The following is an 18,993-nucleotide window of genomic DNA, read 5'->3' as shown; positions in this document are numbered from 1 at the left end:
TTTGTCCTGTGTATCTGTGTGGATGTGTATGTACCTGCTTCATCAGAGTGACTTTAAGAGCCCCAAATCAGAGCCAGAAATGCTTCTTCTTTCTCTGTTTGTTCACCTTTGATTTCAGCAGCTGCTCTTTCTTGTCTTCGCTGCTTGCAGCTATGTTTTCTCACCCCATTCCTCACACAAGAAATATCACTCCTGCTCTCATCCACCTGCCAGCCATCTTTTATTCTTGTCCTCTGATCTCTGCTACATCTCTGCTATACACCTTATGCTCTGTGTCAGCTGTCTGCTTAGATATCTGATGGGCTGAAGTTGTTTGTGCCTCTAACATTTCTTCACCAGTCACCAGTGATCTTACCCATTTGCTTATCCCTCTGTCTCTCTCCCATTCTGTTTTTCTCACTATCTCTGTCTCCCTCGCCAGCCGTGTCAGTCATCCCAGAGTTTTGCCCTGGATGCAATTGACTGTCTGGTTCGCTGTGGCATCCTGATTATGGAAGAAGTAAGATAAATCTATATTATTTTTATCTCTTTTTCTTTTATTTAATTATTAAAAAATCTTAAATATCTTGTTTGCATTTTATCTATAAATACCATAACTTATGCTCTCTACTCTACCCATATGGTCTGGTGTTGGTCTTACCAGCAAACTTATTTGAAAATGTCTAACCCCATTGAAAAGCATGAAACCATATTTTTCTTTGATAAATGGCCTAAACAACTATTCAGTCATCAAAAGTATTGCCAGTTTTCCTTTAATAATCCATCCACTAATCATTTAAGCCCTACTTTATTTTGATTTCCTAATCTCCATCTACATTGGTTTATCCTCAGTTGCATGTTTTATTTGTGGCACTTCACACATATTTTCACTAACTAAAAGTATGAACTACATTTCCCATTGCCACTTGCATAACAAAGCAAAAGTGTTCCAATAAAGTCTGTTTATGATGATTTTGTTATTGTAATTACAGTCTTTAGAATTCAAATGTGGTCTGAAAGGTTGACTGAAACATGAATGAATGACAACATTGCTCTATAACTGCTGGATGCGTTGATAAGTAATTGTTTGCTATCAACATAAAATATGATAAAATGTCAGTGTTGTGTTCACAGTTTCCGCCTTGTCAAAAGATCAGGAGAATAATTGAAACAAAATAACAAGCACAAACAGAGTCAACAATAAAACGGAGTAATCATTAACTGACAATGATAAAAGCTCAGTGGAGACAATCAAAGATAGGCAGATATTGATGCAGACAATGATTCTGATGTTACAGAGAGGTAATAAGGTGTATACATAGATGTTTATTCTCTCCTGGTTGGAATTTGATGTTCCCAGTGTGCTGTGTAAAATCAAGTCTTAGACTTGATCTTGATTGATTTTGCAATGAAAATTATCTATCAAATAAAATATGCAAGCAAGACTCAAACTGTTTAACACTTTAAGTCACACATGGCCTTATCAGACAAAGGAGTTACAGTCAGACATGCTGCTGTCTGTCTGTCCTGCCCACCATCCTATGTAGATTCCCAGGGACGTTCCCATCTGTGATTTCTGGAAGAGGGAGGAAACTCTGACCTGGACCACCTCTGACGACCCTTATCAGAGTGACTCAGACCGCGAGGATGAGGAACAGCGTTCCTACAAGGTACACAAGAGCACTGTTAGGGGTTATATATGAAAGGGAAAATGATCCATACTGGCATGACTTACAAATGATGGCGCTCGAGGTGACTGGTTAAAGGGCACGTACAGAAATGCTGAAAACACCACATGAAACAGAACTTTGAAGTAAGTAAATCTCCATTACAAAAGCACCTACACAGTTGAGTCACTAACTTGAATGGCAATTAGCTGTATGTGCCAGCTTTTAAAGAAGCCTTGCTGTCATGGCTGTTATATGTATCTTTTTTTCAAAGCAACACAAGCCAGCCAACCAACTTCCCAAAGGGACCATACAGCTCAAGCTTCAAGTGCAGGTGCATCTGTTACAAACTCTACAAAGTGACTTTTAGATGACAGCCTTAACAGTCGTGAAGTACATGTAGAATTTAAACTGCTTATTGTTACATCATCAACATCATACGTAGGTTTGCACGTTATGCACGTTTTTCACATGTAGATTCCAAGGTAGACTGAACAGCCTTCGTTTAACCGTAATGTTAACACTCACTGTTCTTATCAAACATTGCATGCCTGATGCTGCAATCCATTGAAAGCTTAGAGCCGGCAGTCACCACTTCCAATCTTTCCCAATGCATCTGCTCAGGAAAACAGGCACACCGCAGAAACAGATGTTGATGTATACCAACTAGCAGCTGATTTTAACAGATTGAGGCACTTATGAAGGGAGGAGTAAGATCATACCGCATGCGTGCAAAGACTTCTATCAAGCATTAATCAACTCAAATGGAAATGGCAACTACAAAGTTGTATTTACAGCAACTTTCACAAAATAAATATTGCACAAAATAAAAAGTGGTAAAAAGATATAAGGTAATTGTTCATTATGTGCACCAATTGGGAAGTATAGTGGGATCCTGGGAGTAGTTTTTATAGTCAAACCACCATCATTCCAGATGAAAATCTATCCGACTCAGGCAGAAATGTTCATGGATAAGATAACGTTTTAACGTTACATGTTTACTTAGTCTTTTCAGTCTCTGATGAATCATCTGTTGAAGGGTTAGGGTTGTTGTTTAGACATTTAAATGTAGAAAGATTATGTTTTATGTCTCTAGCAGATGGGTTGAGCGAAGTTCTTGCATTGGAAAACATTTTAGAAGCGCTGAATTTATTGAGACCTTTATTGTTTAGAATCTGTGTTTTTATCAGTTTGAGGTCGTGAGCTGTAGTACTTTCAACCTACATAAACCACGGTAATGGTAACGAAACACCAGAGCTGCTTTGTGTTTCCACTGCAGACAATACCCTTAAATGGAGGCAACATAACAGAATGCTGCTGAAAAAGCAGGAATTGAAATCCAACTTCAGAGTGCACAGGATGACATAATTATGGACGGTATGGAACTGTTCTTTTGATACCATCGACAACATTTGACCATGGAAATGCAAAAGTAACCATTGCAAATCATAACAAACTGAACTAAACCAAACTTTTCAGTGGAAACATGTTTTTAATTAAGCCTGCAGTAGTTAAGGCAAGCATGGAAGTTGTTTTATAGTCACCTGTTACATAAATTTGAGGTGATGTTCCAGTCTGAACTTAATGAAAAAGTGAACAATTACTATTAATGGAATGTTTTGACCATCGAAGTATCAGCCGGTAAACATCCATTTAAACAAAAGGCAGGTCGTATATACAGACGAACATAAAAGCCTCAACTGGAATTAGAAGATGATAAACACCCATCATCCCAAAATGATGTACATGTACTCTGTGCATGAAAACATGTAGTTCTACTAGAAAAAGCTGGAGGACAGGCACACACTGACATTCAGTTCCACTTGATGTGGGCGGCAATTCAGAGACCTGGAAACCTTTTTTTTATTGTATTGACATTTTTGTGTTTTTATGTACATAGTAGATTGGTTTGGGATGAGGTGTGGTTTTTGTATTAGATTTGTTTGTGTATACTGTGTAGCCTGCTTTTTATTAAAATGGATATTTGCCTGAGGAAGACCTTGAAGGTTCAACACTGAGTCATCACACATTTTTGGGAATATTCAGTGTCTGGACGGATCTGTTTCGATTTGTACTTCACCTTGACCCAGGTGAGGTCGGATGTGTGCGTCATCACCGTTACTTACTTGGGATACAGCCATTATTTAACATGTTAGAAGTTTTAAGGTACAGTGTAACTCACTCCAGTAAAATTTAAAGAATACATCCAAAGCAATTGTTATGCTTATATATGTTTCAATCAATTTGGTTCCCAGTCCAGTACAACCACTGCCACCTCCACACTGGTTTTACATCCTCTCTCTGATTGAAGGTTGTACGCTCAGAAAGAGTATTGTTAATATATCTTTACTCTTCATAACTCTAATCTTAAACTTTCTCCATCCACTACTCTCACTTTTCTTTTCCTGAGGCCTTCACCTCTGCTGCCCTCAGTCCTCACACCTCCACACCAAACAATGAAAGAAATTCCCTTACCTCCTCCTCAGTTGGCCTGCCAAAATTCTCTTCAGGTGGTCTCACAAAGCAGGCTGGCAGTGATACAATAATAATATGTTTTGAGATGTATGCGCTGATTTTTTTGCCAGAATTTTAAGAAATCGAATTTTGTTCACTGAAATGTAGAACTCTGTTTTTCTCCAAAGGCGTCTTTTGTTTGTTTAACTCGACGATGCAAGCTGACAAGTAAAATATCTCCTCAGGTAGCAATGACGGTATATGCAGAAATATAATTGAAAACCTGCTGCCTACAAACTGATTTCTGCTTTGTTTTTGTTTTGTTTTGTTACTTCTCCAACATCAACAGATTTATCTAATGGGCTGATGTTGCATTTTATAGTAGTCTGTATATCTTCACATGCATATTCTTTCGGAGACAATTTGTGAATTAAAAAAAAATCTGTTTATTCATTACTATTTTTTTGCCTTTTGTTCAATAGTGTTTTTACTCCTCATGCAGCTCAACTTAGGACAGTTGTTCTGACCGCACTCTCTTTTCTCTCGGCCATGTTTGTTTTAAAATTGTACTGTGAACTGAGTGCTGCGTATTCACAGAATGATTGAATTAACCCTGTGGTGCTAAATGGAGAGCACTCAATGGAAAATTGGATGAACTTTGAAATAGCACGCTGTATAATACATCACTTAATGTGTTTTATTAAGGCTGGGATTAAATGAAAAAATGCCTTTTAAACCCATTTGGATCACATCCCTGGTCATATACGGCTCCAAAAATCAATGTCTTTATATTCTTATATCATAAATCGATCATGTTTTTCTTTCTGTTAATCATTAAATGATGAGTGCTAATGTAGCCTTGAACCAACCAAAATACATTTTACACATTTTTTCGTCACCCCAAACCCTGTCATGTTTATGGGCCCACTGGGATGGACGTCCTCTCTGTCGACCAGACGGATGCTGCTGTCCCATCGGGGCCTCACCTACTTCCATGCATACCTTTCATCATTTGAATCATATCATAACTCATAATGCCGTTATCTGCTGCAGCCTGTCCAGTATGTTGTACTGGTATGATGATTCATCCCTCGAGAGACTTAAAATTTCATTATGGCTTTGTTGTGTCCATGTAATGACCAAAGAATTCAAGACCAGCTGCACTGTACAATATAAACTTGCATATATTTACATATTACACAAGTATAATGGCCCCATTCACGCTGTTGAAGTATTTGTAAAGTGCTTTAATGAACCGCAGTTTCATGGCCATTTGTTCATAATACACTATATGACCAAAGGTACAGTGTGTGTGGGTCTCTACCCACATAATTTTATGTACTTCCATTAAGGGAAATCTACATTTCACTTTATATATTATTTTAGACAATAGAGAGCTTTCAGCATCTGGCAACAGTTTGGGGAAGACCCTATCCTGTTTCACCATGACAATGCCCCCATGCACAAATCCATAAATAAAACGATTTTCTAAGACTGGTGTGGAAGAACTTATCCAACAACTTTCAGAGGAATCTGAACCCCAAATCTGAGCCTGCCTCATCACCCCACCTCAGTATCTAGCCTCAAAATCCCCTTGTGGCTGAATTGTGCCAAATCCTTGCAGACAGGTTCCAAAATCCTGTACAAAGAACCTGTAACCTGAAGAGAGAGCAGATTATGGCCCATGGTTTAAAGGGGGATGTTCAGCAGTCACATCTTGGTGTGACATTCACATGTCCCTATACTTTTGGCCATGTTTTAAACCCAGACTTTTTGACTAATGCTATGTGACAGCTTTCTGATGACTGTATCGACCTGTAAAATCATGGCAGTTACTCCCATCATAATCAACCAAGCCTGCTTACAAGATATCGGAAATCAATTCCCATGAAATCAATTCATAGATAGAAACAACATATAACTATATCCTACAAGAAAAACTGTTATAGAATATATGGGAGGATTAAAATTGAATTGAGTTTATATCCTTCTTTTCTGGTTGTACTGGTGTAACTGTTGTGGAATAAAAGGATATAATTAGGGAAATAAAAAAGCAAAGTGCTCTAAAAGTCTTCTGAAGCGAGTCTGGTCCTCAGTGAGACTGACTAGAGTTTTAAGTGTTCTCAGGTGTTAAGCCATTTTGCCTGCCCCTTCTATCTACAATATACAGTGTGTGCCTTCGACAAATCGGTTTAAGATACATGAACATAAAAAGCACTGGACCCTGGGACACCCACCCAAGTCAATGCTTGAGTAAGTGTTGCTTTCGTAGTATCGTGCCTCTGTACTCCTGCAGCAGTGTTACTTTCTGAGGCCCACAGACTAACTGACTCACTATAGCGGAAAATGCTCTTTTATCACTGCTCTTCTGTCATCCTCCCTCAATTCTGCCATATTCGACCTCTGATGGTCTCTGTCTACTTCTGCAGATAAGCCAGCCAAGTCAGTGTCCAGAGATGCTCTTCTTCCTCTGTAGTATGCTGGCAGGTCACCTGAGGGCGCTGTGCTGGACCACCACCGGACTGGACCATCTGCATACACCTCTGCCAGGTATGTTACCTGTATGTTAAAGAGACAGTGTTGTGTGGAAACTTGGTAAAACTCCCACTTCTTATTCATTTAAATGATTAGCATATAATTGATTGTTAAGGCAGCCGACTATCCACAAAAGAAATTGCTTAAAATGTGCATCCCTATTTGATGCAGATATAAAAAGAAAGGCACAGCGCAAGTTGTTCTTTTAATCAAAGGATTAGGGCTAAGACCATTATTTTCATAGTCTGTTAAACTGTTAACTATTTTCTCAATGAATTGATTAGTTGTTTGGTCAACTAATGTCAGAAAGTGGTGCTGAACATTGAGTCAGTGTTTCCCAAAGCCCAAGGTGATGATCCTCAAATGACTTGTTTTGTCCACAAACCAAAGATATTCAGTTTACTGTCATAGAGGAGTAAAGAAACCAGAAAAAATTCAAATTTAAAAAGTGTCTTTCTTCAAAAATTACTCAAACCAATGAGCCGTTTATCAAAATAGTCAGCGATTAATTTATTGTTGAAAACTAATCAAATAAGCATTGCAGTTCTCCAAAGAACTGCTCACATTCTTGCCCCATTAAATCAAAATGATTGCTGACGGTGGTCTTCATGTCTCTGATATTTATGCTTCACATTAAGCTGTTGAACCACCAAGTCGTGAATATTCAGTGTGACAGCATGTCACTGAACCATGAAAACTTAATAGAGTCAAATCAGCTGACTGTCCTCACTTTTCTCCATTTTCACGTTTACTGCTCCAGAGGCAGAGTTTGTGGCTCAGATACACTCCCACCTGTGTGACACAGCACATAAGAAGAAACGGCACTACGGTGAGCACAACCTGACATCCCCTCCAAAAACAGACACATCCACACACAAATAACTCATAACTTCAGCAGCTTGTCACCTTGGCTTTTCCCACTGATTCAGTCTGTGTTGTAACACGTCAGCAGCTCCCCTACTTTCATCACATGCTCTTCTTCTTAAAAAAAACATCAGACAATCAAAAAATACCCAAATGACATCCTTCAGTAACACTCAATGTAAAATTTCCATCAATCCCACTGGCAATGGCTTTGTTCTGTTATCCCGACCTGGTTTTTCTATATTGGATGTCTGTCTGTTCCTGTGATTCATGTGTGCCTTTGTGCCGTATCTCACAGAGAGCTGCTCCGAGGAGGCTGCGTATACTGCAGTTAGAACACTAATAGACCTGGGGGTGAGTGACAGCCTTTGTGTGTGTGTATGTGTGTGTGCGTGCGTGCGTGCGTGCGTGCGTGTGTTCGTGTCTTTAAATCTGACTGTCTGCGGAGAATTCACTCTCATTCAACAAACTGTGACTCAGGACTGAAAGTTTAGACGCAGTCCAACTCCCAAAAAGTTTAGTTTTAACATAAATCTATTCCCTTGAGAGCTCGAGTCTGATCTAAGAAATGGTCAACTACTGGCAGCATTTATCAAGTCTTGAGCTCATTGTGAACGGGAATCTAACCTAATTTCAAAAGAAACTGAGCCTGACTTGAGCCATTCATATCCAATCATGTTTAAGGCAGAAAAGTCTATCTTTAAAGAAAATTGCCTGGGTAAGACACAGGGGAATTACAATGGGAGTTCGAAAAGGTCAGTACAGGCAACACTTAACCATGCTGAAGTGATTTTCCTCTGTTTTCTTTTGGACCTAAAATACTTTAATTGTTGTCTGGAACCATGTTAGCTTTACCACCATTTAGGGCCTGGCCAAGAATGACAATTTTTTTCTTCTTTTGTGAAAAAACAATCATCACAATTTCACAGCCCAAAGTGACGCCTATAGATTGCTTCTTTTGTCCAACCAACAGTCCATAAATCAAAGAAGAACAGCAGAAAATCCTTACATTTAAGAAGCTGCGACAAGCAAATGTTTGACATCAACTAATCGATAATCAAAATAGTTGATAATTCCTTTTTACATTTAATGAACTTGAACATTAATTGCTTACTTGTTGCAGCTCTGTCAATGTCATGTTTCAGACTGTGTTGAATGTCTTTTGTTTTTTTAAAACTTTATAAATAAAATACACTTCATCAACAAAAAATGAAACAGCTGGGATCAGTGGTGAACTTTGTATTTCACGTGTAGTAGGCTACTTCCATTTTATGCTACCATCCACACAGTCTTCACAGCAGAGCAGCAGCTTCACTGCTCGTCTGTTTGTACCCGGGATTCATACAAGCACACACTAGAGTGTGGGTCACTGTATTGGTTGTCCTTCAGAGCAAAACACACAATCACTGTAGCTACTTGCGTAAAACAGTAAAGTGTAACACCTTGATTCCACAGGGCATGTCTCTTTAACCTTACATGTGCAACACTGCTTTGTTCTGTCCTCCAGACGGCTTCATATCCCACTATGGAGCATTATACCTGATGATTGGCTGTGTTATCACTGTAGTCACACAGACGTGTCTGGTAGAATCTGGAGGTTTTGTGCTTTGGGTCGTGTTAATATGAGTATGCCACAATTGAAACACGGCCCATTGAGAAGCCCAATAGACAAATAAAATTGAAAGTTATCTGTTCCAACTGCTATTTGTGAAACTGACAACTTAAATATATATACAAAACAGAAGCAAATATCACATTCTGTACTTTATTACAATTATTTAAAAGCCATAGGTACTAGTTATTTGACTGATAATGATTAACACATCAATAATATGATCAGCTTGTGCATTTCTGAACTATCCAGCAAATGTGTAAGTTATAACATACCAATGATTTAGGTGTAAGATGTATTTTTTTAACCTTTGGTCAAAGCCAGGCTAGATAGCTTCATATTAACCATACTTCCAAGATTAATCTTATATACTCTTCACATGAAAACAGATACATTTGTTCCCTAAAATATTGAACTATTCCTTTAAAGCACATTGAGCTAAGATTTCAGTACTATGTAAGATTAAGTTTCTGAAGGCGGGGACAATGTTTTAGAGGTGACTTTTTGAGGATTCCTGAGCAACACATTTCCCTTTCTTCCTTTGGGTTGTGAGGTGACCCGATGTGAAAACACTCCTCTAAGGCACAGTGAACCAAGGATTAAACAGAAACTTTGATGAGGCTGGATAAAGCCTTCATGTTTATCATGATGGATTATGAAGCAGCAGCAATTTTTATAGACTGTGGAAGTTGTTTTTCATACAGTGCAAGAGGGATGGCAGCAAATGGCTTGTCTTGCCTTGCGGAATATGAGCATCTATTATTTCCTTCCGCACTGACTCTGCAAACAACAGCAGGGAATAAAAAAAGAGGCGAAGACAACATCAACAATTGGCACTAATTTAAAATCTAGGAACTAAAGAGAAACACTTGCTCCAGCCAGACAAATGTAGAAAATGACATTAAGTCTTTTCAATCCAAACTATATAAACCGAATTCCCTGCGTACACAGTTTTCCTTTCAGCCTTTTAACACAATAAAGTAGATGGTGTCTGCACCCATCAGTCTCCTCCATCAGTCTGTGGGTTGGGAATCGTTGCCTTTTTAAAAATAGAGCATCATTGGCCTATATATGTGCAGAGATCTCATGAGGCAAGTATTAACTTTCTTATCAAGGTTATCAGTCAGAAATGGTCATTATCCGGCTTATCTGAAGACTTGACAGCTAATTCTTCTCCTTGATGTCAAGACAGCTTGGTATTTAGGATCCACAGGTCAAATCAAAGGGGAAATGTGCTCCCAGTGTTCATGCATTTGTTAAGCAAAAGAAAGGAGAACAAAGTGTGAAGTTTGCCTCGCTCATTCCGCCTCATTATTTCAGACCTTGCTCAAAGAATATGGTTGTTCAATGTTGTTTACATAACATCTTCAGCCCTGCTTTTCTTGTTCACTTTGGGCGTGTTTTTGTTTTGAAAGGTCTTGTTTTTTTTTATCTCTGTTATTACTTTAGTGTTTTTTATTTGGCCTTGTGCAAGAGAAGAAAAAGAAAACACACTAAAGATAAGAAAAGCCCTGTGCTCACAATGAAGGTTATTGAATAAAAAGCATTGTGGTTGCTGCTAAATGTCCTGACAGTGTTTGTGTTCACTTCAGGTCCTTTCGGAGGAGTGTCAGAAAGAAGGCGTCTTCCTGGGTGTCACTCCTTTGTTCCAGTTGTCAGAAAACAGGCAGAAGCTGCACCGCTTCATCTCACAGTACCTCTACAATTAACGTGTTTAACAGAGCAGCACGACTCAAGGCCTCGACTTGGCATTGTTTTGTTGCAGAGTGTGACCTCATCCTCTGTCGGTGTCGGAGAAGCTTGTGTTAAGTGTTACAAAAAATGATGCATGCTGAGCCGGGACGCTCATGCCTTTAGGTTAATTGCATTTTGATTTTTCAGTGATGAGACATTGATTTTTAAGTTTATCTTTAGTAATAGCATTAGCATAAAGCCACAGGAGACGAGGATTATGAAGTCCCTGTAATCAGCTCTGAGGACTCTCGGTGCAACGCGTGTTTCGACCATGTTTATGTTATAATGAAGGCCGCACAAGTTTTGTTTGTAATGTGAACATCAAGAGTCAGTTCTGCTCTTTTTCTTGTTTTTCAAAAGTTGATCAGTTAAAGAAATAAAGAAGGCCACTGTTCATACTGGCAATAAACACACTGGCTTATTTCAAGTCAAGTCAGTTTTATTTATATAGTCCTAAGGCACAAAGCACATTGCAGAAGATGTTGGTGAACAAAATTACAGAGTATACTAATAACAACAACAAAATAGCTGAAACGAGTAGATTATAAATTACACATGAAGAGTGTCGATCCAGTAGGACGAGATATTACGAAGTAGTGGCTGAGTCATACAACCTCCTCCCCACCGCAGTGACCTGGGAGAGGACAGGCTACACAAGGTAATTATCAATAAAATATCAGAATGTTAACAGATTCTGATAACAAGAACAGATATTCAGACAGAAGTGAGCAGCGATCCATGAGGGGGAATGAAAGGTGTGACGATACAGCACCAGCACATATGTGAGCCATCGACAGCCATAAGAGTGACTGACAGAGAGAGAAAGAGATTCCCGGTGCAGATGGTTCAGCGAAGAGGAGCTGGAGTGAAAGATAGGAAGAGGAGGAGGAGAAAGCTCAGGAGAGAGCGACGCACACAGCTTGCAACTTGAGGTAAACAAAAACAGAAGCCAGAGAAATGCAGTGTTAATCAGAGGTTAACAGACTGTTGTGTTCCCGTCAGCAGCACAAACATGAACTACACATTTCATCAGTAACTGGGTACGTTTCAGTTGAATCCTTGTACACGGATAAAATGGTTTACAGTTGTGCGTTCTGATCATTGTTATATAGTTTCGTCGAAACAGTTCATCCCCTTAACTCATTGCCTTCCTGAATGCAGATCTGTCTTAGCTGACTCAGACCTCAGGGGAGTTTTCCCTCAATGCTGACCTTTTGACGTAGAGATGCAGACCAATCATTGCCCAATTCTGACCGAGATACGGAGCTTCCTCTTTATTTTATTTATTTGGCTGGCACTAATATTATGGAGTTAACAGTACAGGCTCAAACTGATATTTTCTTTTTTACTCACCCATAAAGCAAAGCTGCACTTGATCAGTTCTCATTGACCGTGAAACTCTACTGCCACCCAGTGTTGAACTGAATGTACTGTTACAGCCTAAGTGCATTGTATATGTAATTATTTGTTTGATAGTACATGTAAGAATTGTTAAATCTAATAAGTAAACAACCGATGCAGTGTACCTTGATGTACACTATTCTCCCACAAGACATTCCATAAAGGAAATGGAAACGCTGCACACAGCTTAAACGAGGATGACACTCAGTAGAGCGAATAACCTCAACTAAGGCCCACCAGTCCCCTTCAGTCAAATCTACTCCAATATCAAAATTGATAACCCTGTATCACTCTAAATGTTAAACCACCCATAACTGCTTCACCATTATTTTTGCTCAGTGGAGGATCCACAGCTACTCACTCATAGACACAAGCCAACTAAATACACTAGATTTTTGTCATGATTCATGTGTTATTCCCTCAGAAATTTAAGAAAAAATTGCTTGAAACAATGATAATGAGGTAGAAAAAAAATCCTGAATCTATCCCGTTATTCATCAACACACCAAGAATCAAGGTGCATTCTGGGCTGAGACTCATCCTCCTGTCCAGCGTAATTGTTGTGTAATCCTGCTGACAATCCAACCAACAGCAGACAGACAAACAGACTTAACACACCTCCTCGGCAGAGGTGAAAAATAAAACTAATTGTGGATGAGTGTGAAACTGACAGAACTTTGCCAACATATTTCTGGCTCTTTGACATCGATTTGCATTAAATGACATTTTAAAGTTCTTGCATAATCATTATGTAAATTCCTGTCAGTATAAACAAGTGCATTGATTTTGTGTATACTAGATGCAAAAAGAGTGTGCCGTGAATATCAATCTATACTACAGACTGTATACATTGTTTACTGTTGTATGGTGTTGGGAAACAGCACACACAAGATCATGTCTAACTACAACTACACAGTAAAGAAGGTTATAATGGTCAGTGTGTTGACTGTTGTACAGAGGTCTTGATTCACTTGAATGAGAAGGGTTTCTTATACATTGTCACCATGTCTGTATCAGTGAGACCAGACTAAATATTGGAAACGCCTCTTATAACACATCAACACCACAAACTACATCTTCCAAAATGACCACACAGGTGAATCAACACCACTATGAAACAATAAAATTAGAACATTTATAACCTTCATGAGGGAATGATAGATTGCAGTGCTGTTGCATCAGCTTGGTAAAATCAGGTTTATTGTTTATATAACATGCCAGAAAACACATTTTGCAAAACAATATCCCAGTCTGAGAAACTCTGCTACACTCTGAGGGGGGATGTGATTGCATTTTGCATGATGCAAATCATCTCAGTAATGTCTTTATTTGTCGTGACTCTGTTGTCACATTCAGAAACATTTCCCGATGTATGAACTTCTGGGGCTACTGGAGCTAAGGTTGTAGACCTAGGACATATAAGTGTCCTAGAGAAAGACAGATACTAATCATCAATCATCATTTCAGACATTATTCAGTGACATAATGGTAGATTAAAGTATCAAGTACAGCAAGTCACCTCATCCCATTAGTCAGGGGATACATCTCTGAAACAACCTGTCAGTGGGGGAAAAAAAACAACTTAAGTGATTTAAGAAAAAAGAAATTGAAGCAAGTACATGAATCAGAACCAAGATCGAAGTTTAATTATACAGTATTTTCTCCTAGGCAATGTGAGAGACACATTTTGATGCGCTAATAATTTCCAAATGTATTCATTTTTTCTATAAGTGGAAATATGCTATTTTTCATGAGAAAGTGGCTCCAAGTTAGTAGAAAAATAATCAATTCATCATGCCGGATGTTTCAGCATAATTAGGAATACTTTATATATATATATTTTTTTCATATGAAAAGAAAAGTCAGGGGGTTCACAGTTTCTACAGCAGGAGTGGGTGGCTGCTGATGGAGGGTATTTTTACAACCAGTGATGACAACGCCTCAATGGCCAGGGTCGAGCTGTACAACACCACGTTGAGTCATGTAATTATACCGTTTCGTGTAGTAAAAATATCGTCTTTGCCTTCTTCTCAGTTACTGTACTATCATGTACAAAACATTCATTACAAAACACAGTTCCTGCTGATTTTCACACATTGCAAAAAAAACCTTTAAACTTTTTGAAAATAATGATTCATCGTGTGAAGTGGATGATTTGTTTGTTTAACAGCTGATACTCCTTCATGTATAGTTCGTGTTCCCAGCAGGTTTAGACGACTTTGTTAATTATTGAGCCTAACTGGTCGATCTGGCACTCCACCACGTCTCCTTTCTGAAAAAGAACACAGTTAAACATTTAGTTAAAAAGACAGAACTTTAACTACACCCTCACTATCTATTAAAATAATGTGTTACAGTTTACACAGCCTTTTAACTCTCTGACATAGCATATGTAGATTACATGCAGCCATTGAGTTTACTAATCACAACAGAGTGAAAGTAAAAAATTTTGCGTGCGGCTAATTTTTCAATTACTCTCATGACTTCACCTTGAGAAAGACGGGAGGGTTTCTGAACAGACCCACGCCTGGAGGGGTGCCTGTCAGGAACACATCACCTGGAGTCAATGTCACAAACCTGACAAGAGGAAAAGCACACAGTGGAGGACCAGAGTCAGTTGCAGGAAGGAGCATGTGCTTTGCAGTGGCATCAAATGTAACATGACTTGCTATCGACGGTAGAAAATGGGGAACTTTTTGTCATGGTCATGCAATATCATTTTTATCAAACCGCTAACTTCCACTAATGTTCGTAGTGTTTATACAGATCCTGTGAAAGGTAGTGTGGGTGGCCATTATTACAGAACAACACAGGCTTCATCAGGCAAATGACGGAGAGGCTTTCCTGTCCAATAATCTCAAATCAGATCAGGGAACGCTCCAGTTGGTCAGGGTGCTTAAGGGCCTAAAGGCTCCCAGCCGCAACGGATAAGTCTTAGTTGGAAGATGACATTTCAACTGCGAGTCTGTGATGAACTGAGGTAATTTGCCCGCACAGTGCTCCTTCTGTGGATTCATTTCAGAAACACGATTTGATTTGCATAATTTCTTTAACAGAAACTCTGCACTCTCAGCTTGATTTACTGAAGCAGAAACAAGTCTGAAGCTGAATAACACTATATCTCTGTAGAGGAAAATACAACATCATCATGAGTGGAAAACTTTCAGAGTGAACTTACTTTGACACCCAGGCGATCAGTGCCTCCGTCTTGAAGATCATCTGATCAGTGTTGCTGCTCTGGACTGTGTCTCCATTAACCAGGCAGCGGATGCTCAGGTTGTGAGGATCTGGGAAATTCATGATACGGGAAGTCAACACATATAATCCATCAGAAAAATGTGTCTTAATTCTTGGGTCTCTCTTTGTGTCACCTTTCACAGCATCTGTGGTGACTAATGCAGGGCCCAGGGGACAGAAGCTGTCAAAGGTTTTTCCCAGCAGCCACTGCTTCCCGTTGCGATTCATCTGCCATTCGCGTGCGCTGACGTCATTGGCCACAGTGAACCCGGCCACGTAGGAGAGGGCGTCTTCCTCCTGAACAACGAGAGTCACAAGAGATGCCTCACCAAACCATCAAAATATGGTGCCCCTCAGAGGTGATGTCGTGATGCTCACCTTGATGTATTTTCCTCTTCGCCCAATGACGAAGGCCAGCTCCACCTCCCAGTCTACCTCCTTAGCAGAACAGATGAAGCATGTGCAGCATGAAGAAGCACCAAAGGATATTTCAATCTACACACTAATTCTGCATAGGATTTTAGAGTGAGCGTTTGCAAAAAATGCTTTATTTTTCAATGTGCTGTTAATTCACACAACGCAATGTACAAAAGGAAATGGAGGTGCTGATTATACCTGCAAAAATGTTTTAACATATTCCAGATGTTGGGAGGGAGTTCAAAGTTCAGAGGAAATCTGAACATGAACAACTAAAAAAGTGCGGATTTGATTGTGTTTTGATTATAGCTTGCTAGAAAAAAAAGACATTTACACAATCTTCAAGTGGACATCTCCCACAATGTCCCATATAAACTAAATCCTCTTTAAAAAGCATCCCTCTCATCTCTGTCCTTACCCCTTTTTTTCCTGCTCTCACCTGGCTCTCTGTGGGCAGAATGATGTCATCATATGGCCCGGTGATGGCACTGGGGAATTTGCTGAAGATGATCGGCTCTTTGGGGATCGGGGCGTTCTGCTCCAGGCAGTGGTCCCGGTAGTTCATACCCACACACACCACCTTCTCTGGGGCCAACACAGGAGACAGCAGCTGGATGTCTGATCGCTTCAGCACACACTGACCAGAGGACAAGGCTCTGAGGGAGAGGAGGACGACGACGAGTCGACAAGAACATGATGGTTTGAGACGAGGTTGTTTGAGGAGGAAAAGGATGATGATGTAGGTACAAGATAATGTCGAGGAAGATATCTTATAAGAACAAATAAGATGCAGAGACATTATTTAAACAAGTCCATTTAGGAAGATACCAACACAAACAAGATTAAGATGACAAAGATGGCAAAGTTTGATGATGAGCTGTGATGATAATTTACATGAGGGTGAACTGAAAGATGTAAATGATTCAGGGAGGCTGTTGATTGAGGAGATGGCATTTGTTTAGAAAAACACGCTTATTAAAGAAAATGATGGTAGCCGTGCATTTGATTTATTCAGAGGTTGTTGAGTACGAAAAGCATAATTATGGAATAAGAAAACAGGGATTTAACAGCTCATGTACTTGCAAAACAAAACAAAGATATTTGGTCAGTATTTGAATGTAGCCTTTGTGTGTTTGCTACCTCTGTGCACACTCCAGGCCCTTGTCTCCCAGCTCCAGCAGCTCCCTCATCGTCGAGGGCATGGAGGGGTCAAACGCCTTCAGATCAACCACGCCGAGCCCCTCACCTTGCTCCACGCCCACTCTAACGCTTCCACCATCACCATGATGATGAAACTGCACCAGACGCATCGCTGCACCACTCAAGCCTCGCCGCTGTGGGTCAGTTTTTCGCTCTTGATAAAGTAAACTCCTGAAGATGCAAAAGGAGCGAATGGGAAGTCTCATCTGTAGAGGACAAAAGAAGTGATGTGAGGAGAATATATGACAGGTGATGGTAGACGGTAAAGAGAAATCAAACAGAAAACTTGATTTATGTCTTTGATGGCGTCCTGAAGACCTTTTGTCCTTTTTTTCACCATGTTCTTTATCACTTTATAGTGATAAAGAACACGGTTTATTCTATGTATAAATTAGTGGATCAGATGTCACTACAGTGGAAAGTTCCCATCCTCACATTTGAGATGCTAAACAAGGAGTTTTGGTACTTTTTCTTAATGAATTAGTCATCGATTATCAAAAAAGGTCAGTTCTATTGACACAACAATTTATTGGCTCATTAATCACTGCCCCTGCTGTGAAATTACATGATGTCTTTATATAACACATTAAGCCTCTTTTGCACAGAAGCATTTTCAAACTTCCACATAATGCAATCCTCCTGTATAACAATAATTTTAAAAAAATGCATATATATCAAAACGTTAAATGTTCCTCGTCACATGGGATACCCAGTTCTCTTGCATACTGCCTTGAGGCGAACAGTCTTAAACGCTCACATCTTTCCATCAAATCAAAAGAACAGTCTGAACAAAATCAAAAGGACGTGAACAGCACCCAAACCAGTATCTCGAGGAAAGCAGCCAAGGTGTGGATCTCAGTTTGGCAGGTCACTTTTAGAATGGCATGCAACAGACTTCTCTGAACACAAGAAGCGATAATCAGCTATGATATTCAAGTTTTGCTTTCCTTTTACGACCCAGAGTTGTTTGCAGATCTCATAACTTACTACACAATCATGGGGAAAAAAGGTACTAATCTGTTTAAAACACCCTGCAAATATGACTTTAATGAAAACTCCTGCAACACGTCGTGAAACTGCAGATTTCATGACACGTAGGTCACTGCTCCCAAACACTTAAGGTATATCCTAATATCTGCAGCAGCGCACTTGTCATTTCCTGCTCTCACGCGCTAACAGCTGTAAATCATACCGACGATCACAAAAGCGTGGACACAGCTGCAGCAGCGGGTGACCTCTGCCTACCTGCAGCTCGACCTGTAGCTGTGCAGATTAACTTCGATAAAACGCCATGTCAAGAGGAATATGACAGTGTTATCTGTTGCTGTATAACCAGGACAGCTGTCTCGTACTTCCTGCCCTTTGTATTCTTGTGGTTTAAACACTTACCTCTCCGGTTGTCCACAAAAAAAAAAAAATTCTCATTTAACTACTTCCGGTTAGTGTTTGTAGTTCAGAGGTCAGTTCTATCACAAGTTAGAAAACTTGCGAACCAGAATTTAAGTACAGAGGCCATTCGGGATTTTTATGATATCATATCAAGAAATAATTGATATACTGGACATATTTTTATCTAAATTATGCTCTAAGCGTTAGCTGAATCAGTTGTAGAAACTACATCTCCCGAGTTTATCCTTGAATGCGCCTTAACGTGCTGTGGGAATGTAGCAACTTCAGGCTATTGACACGTTAGCTAGGAAGCGATAGGATTATTTTAAGTTTATGCCTAACGAGGTCCTAGTAAACTCTTTTACTAAATTAACTAGAACAAAAAAGTTACTACTTAATACGTCAGTCAAACAACAAACAAAGCTCTTGAATGAGAATGAGAAAAATGGCATTTTACGACTCGGGTTGTCGTATTTACGAGCTACAGGAACCCTGCGAAGGCAG

General features: G+C 39.5%; 2 protein-coding genes across 8 annotated transcripts in view; one reads left to right on the top strand and one right to left on the bottom strand.

Annotated features, from left to right (window-relative positions):
* Nucleotides 1-11,272, top strand: part of gpat2 (glycerol-3-phosphate acyltransferase 2, mitochondrial) — a 109,203-nt gene extending 97,931 nt beyond the window's left edge. For 6 of the 7 annotated variants that reach the window (XM_037097156.1, XM_037097155.1, XM_037097150.1 and 3 more), the window contains 6 exons: nucleotides 422-499; nucleotides 1,527-1,649; nucleotides 6,530-6,650; nucleotides 7,396-7,464; nucleotides 7,798-7,853; nucleotides 10,704-11,272. In XM_037097156.1, coding sequence (XP_036953051.1) covers nucleotides 422-499; nucleotides 1,527-1,649; nucleotides 6,530-6,650; nucleotides 7,396-7,464; nucleotides 7,798-7,853; nucleotides 10,704-10,820 — 564 coding nt within the window. In that variant the 3' untranslated portion in view covers nucleotides 10,821-11,272. Of the gene's footprint in view, nucleotides 1-421; nucleotides 500-1,526; nucleotides 1,650-1,920; nucleotides 1,981-2,270; nucleotides 2,896-6,529; nucleotides 6,651-7,395; nucleotides 7,465-7,797; nucleotides 7,854-10,703 lie in introns of those variants that run through there. The other variant, XM_037097157.1, reaches the window with a different exon arrangement.
* Nucleotides 11,273-13,424: 2,152 nt separating this feature from the next.
* On the bottom strand, nucleotides 13,425-18,943 carry fahd2a (fumarylacetoacetate hydrolase domain containing 2A). The gene is made up of 8 exons (XM_037097159.1): nucleotides 18,346-18,943; nucleotides 17,041-17,306; nucleotides 16,340-16,556; nucleotides 15,862-15,921; nucleotides 15,618-15,780; nucleotides 15,425-15,533; nucleotides 14,736-14,823; nucleotides 13,425-14,518 (listed from the first exon to the last, which is right to left on the bottom strand). Exons 2-8 carry the CDS (start codon nucleotides 17,304-17,306, stop codon nucleotides 14,456-14,458), a joined length of 966 nt encoding a protein of 321 aa, XP_036953054.1. The 5' UTR covers nucleotides 18,346-18,943; the 3' UTR covers nucleotides 13,425-14,455.
* Nucleotides 18,944-18,993: the final 50 nt, after the last annotated feature.

Source organism: Acanthopagrus latus, chromosome 5, assembly GCF_904848185.1.
Source record: "Acanthopagrus latus isolate v.2019 chromosome 5, fAcaLat1.1, whole genome shotgun sequence".
NCBI classification, from domain to species: domain Eukaryota; kingdom Metazoa; phylum Chordata; class Actinopteri; order Spariformes; family Sparidae; genus Acanthopagrus; species Acanthopagrus latus.
The sequence above is the reverse complement of the archived record's forward strand: the minus strand, read 5'-3'. Positions and strand labels throughout refer to the sequence as shown.

Excerpts from the sequence above, each read along its gene's own strand:
- fahd2a (XM_037097159.1), bottom strand. The coding sequence starts at position 17,306 with ATGAGACTTCCCATTCGCTCCTTTTGCATCTTCAGGAGTTTACTTTAT. Across the intron at positions 16,557-17,040 it reads GGCCTGGAGTGTGCACAGAG|AGCCTTGTCCTCTGGTCAGT; the intron begins GTAGCAAACACA and ends CCTCTCCCTCAG. Across the intron at positions 15,922-16,339 it reads TTCTGCCCACAGAGAGCCAG|GAGGTAGACTGGGAGGTGGA; the intron begins GTGAGAGCAGGA and ends TGTTCTGCTAAG.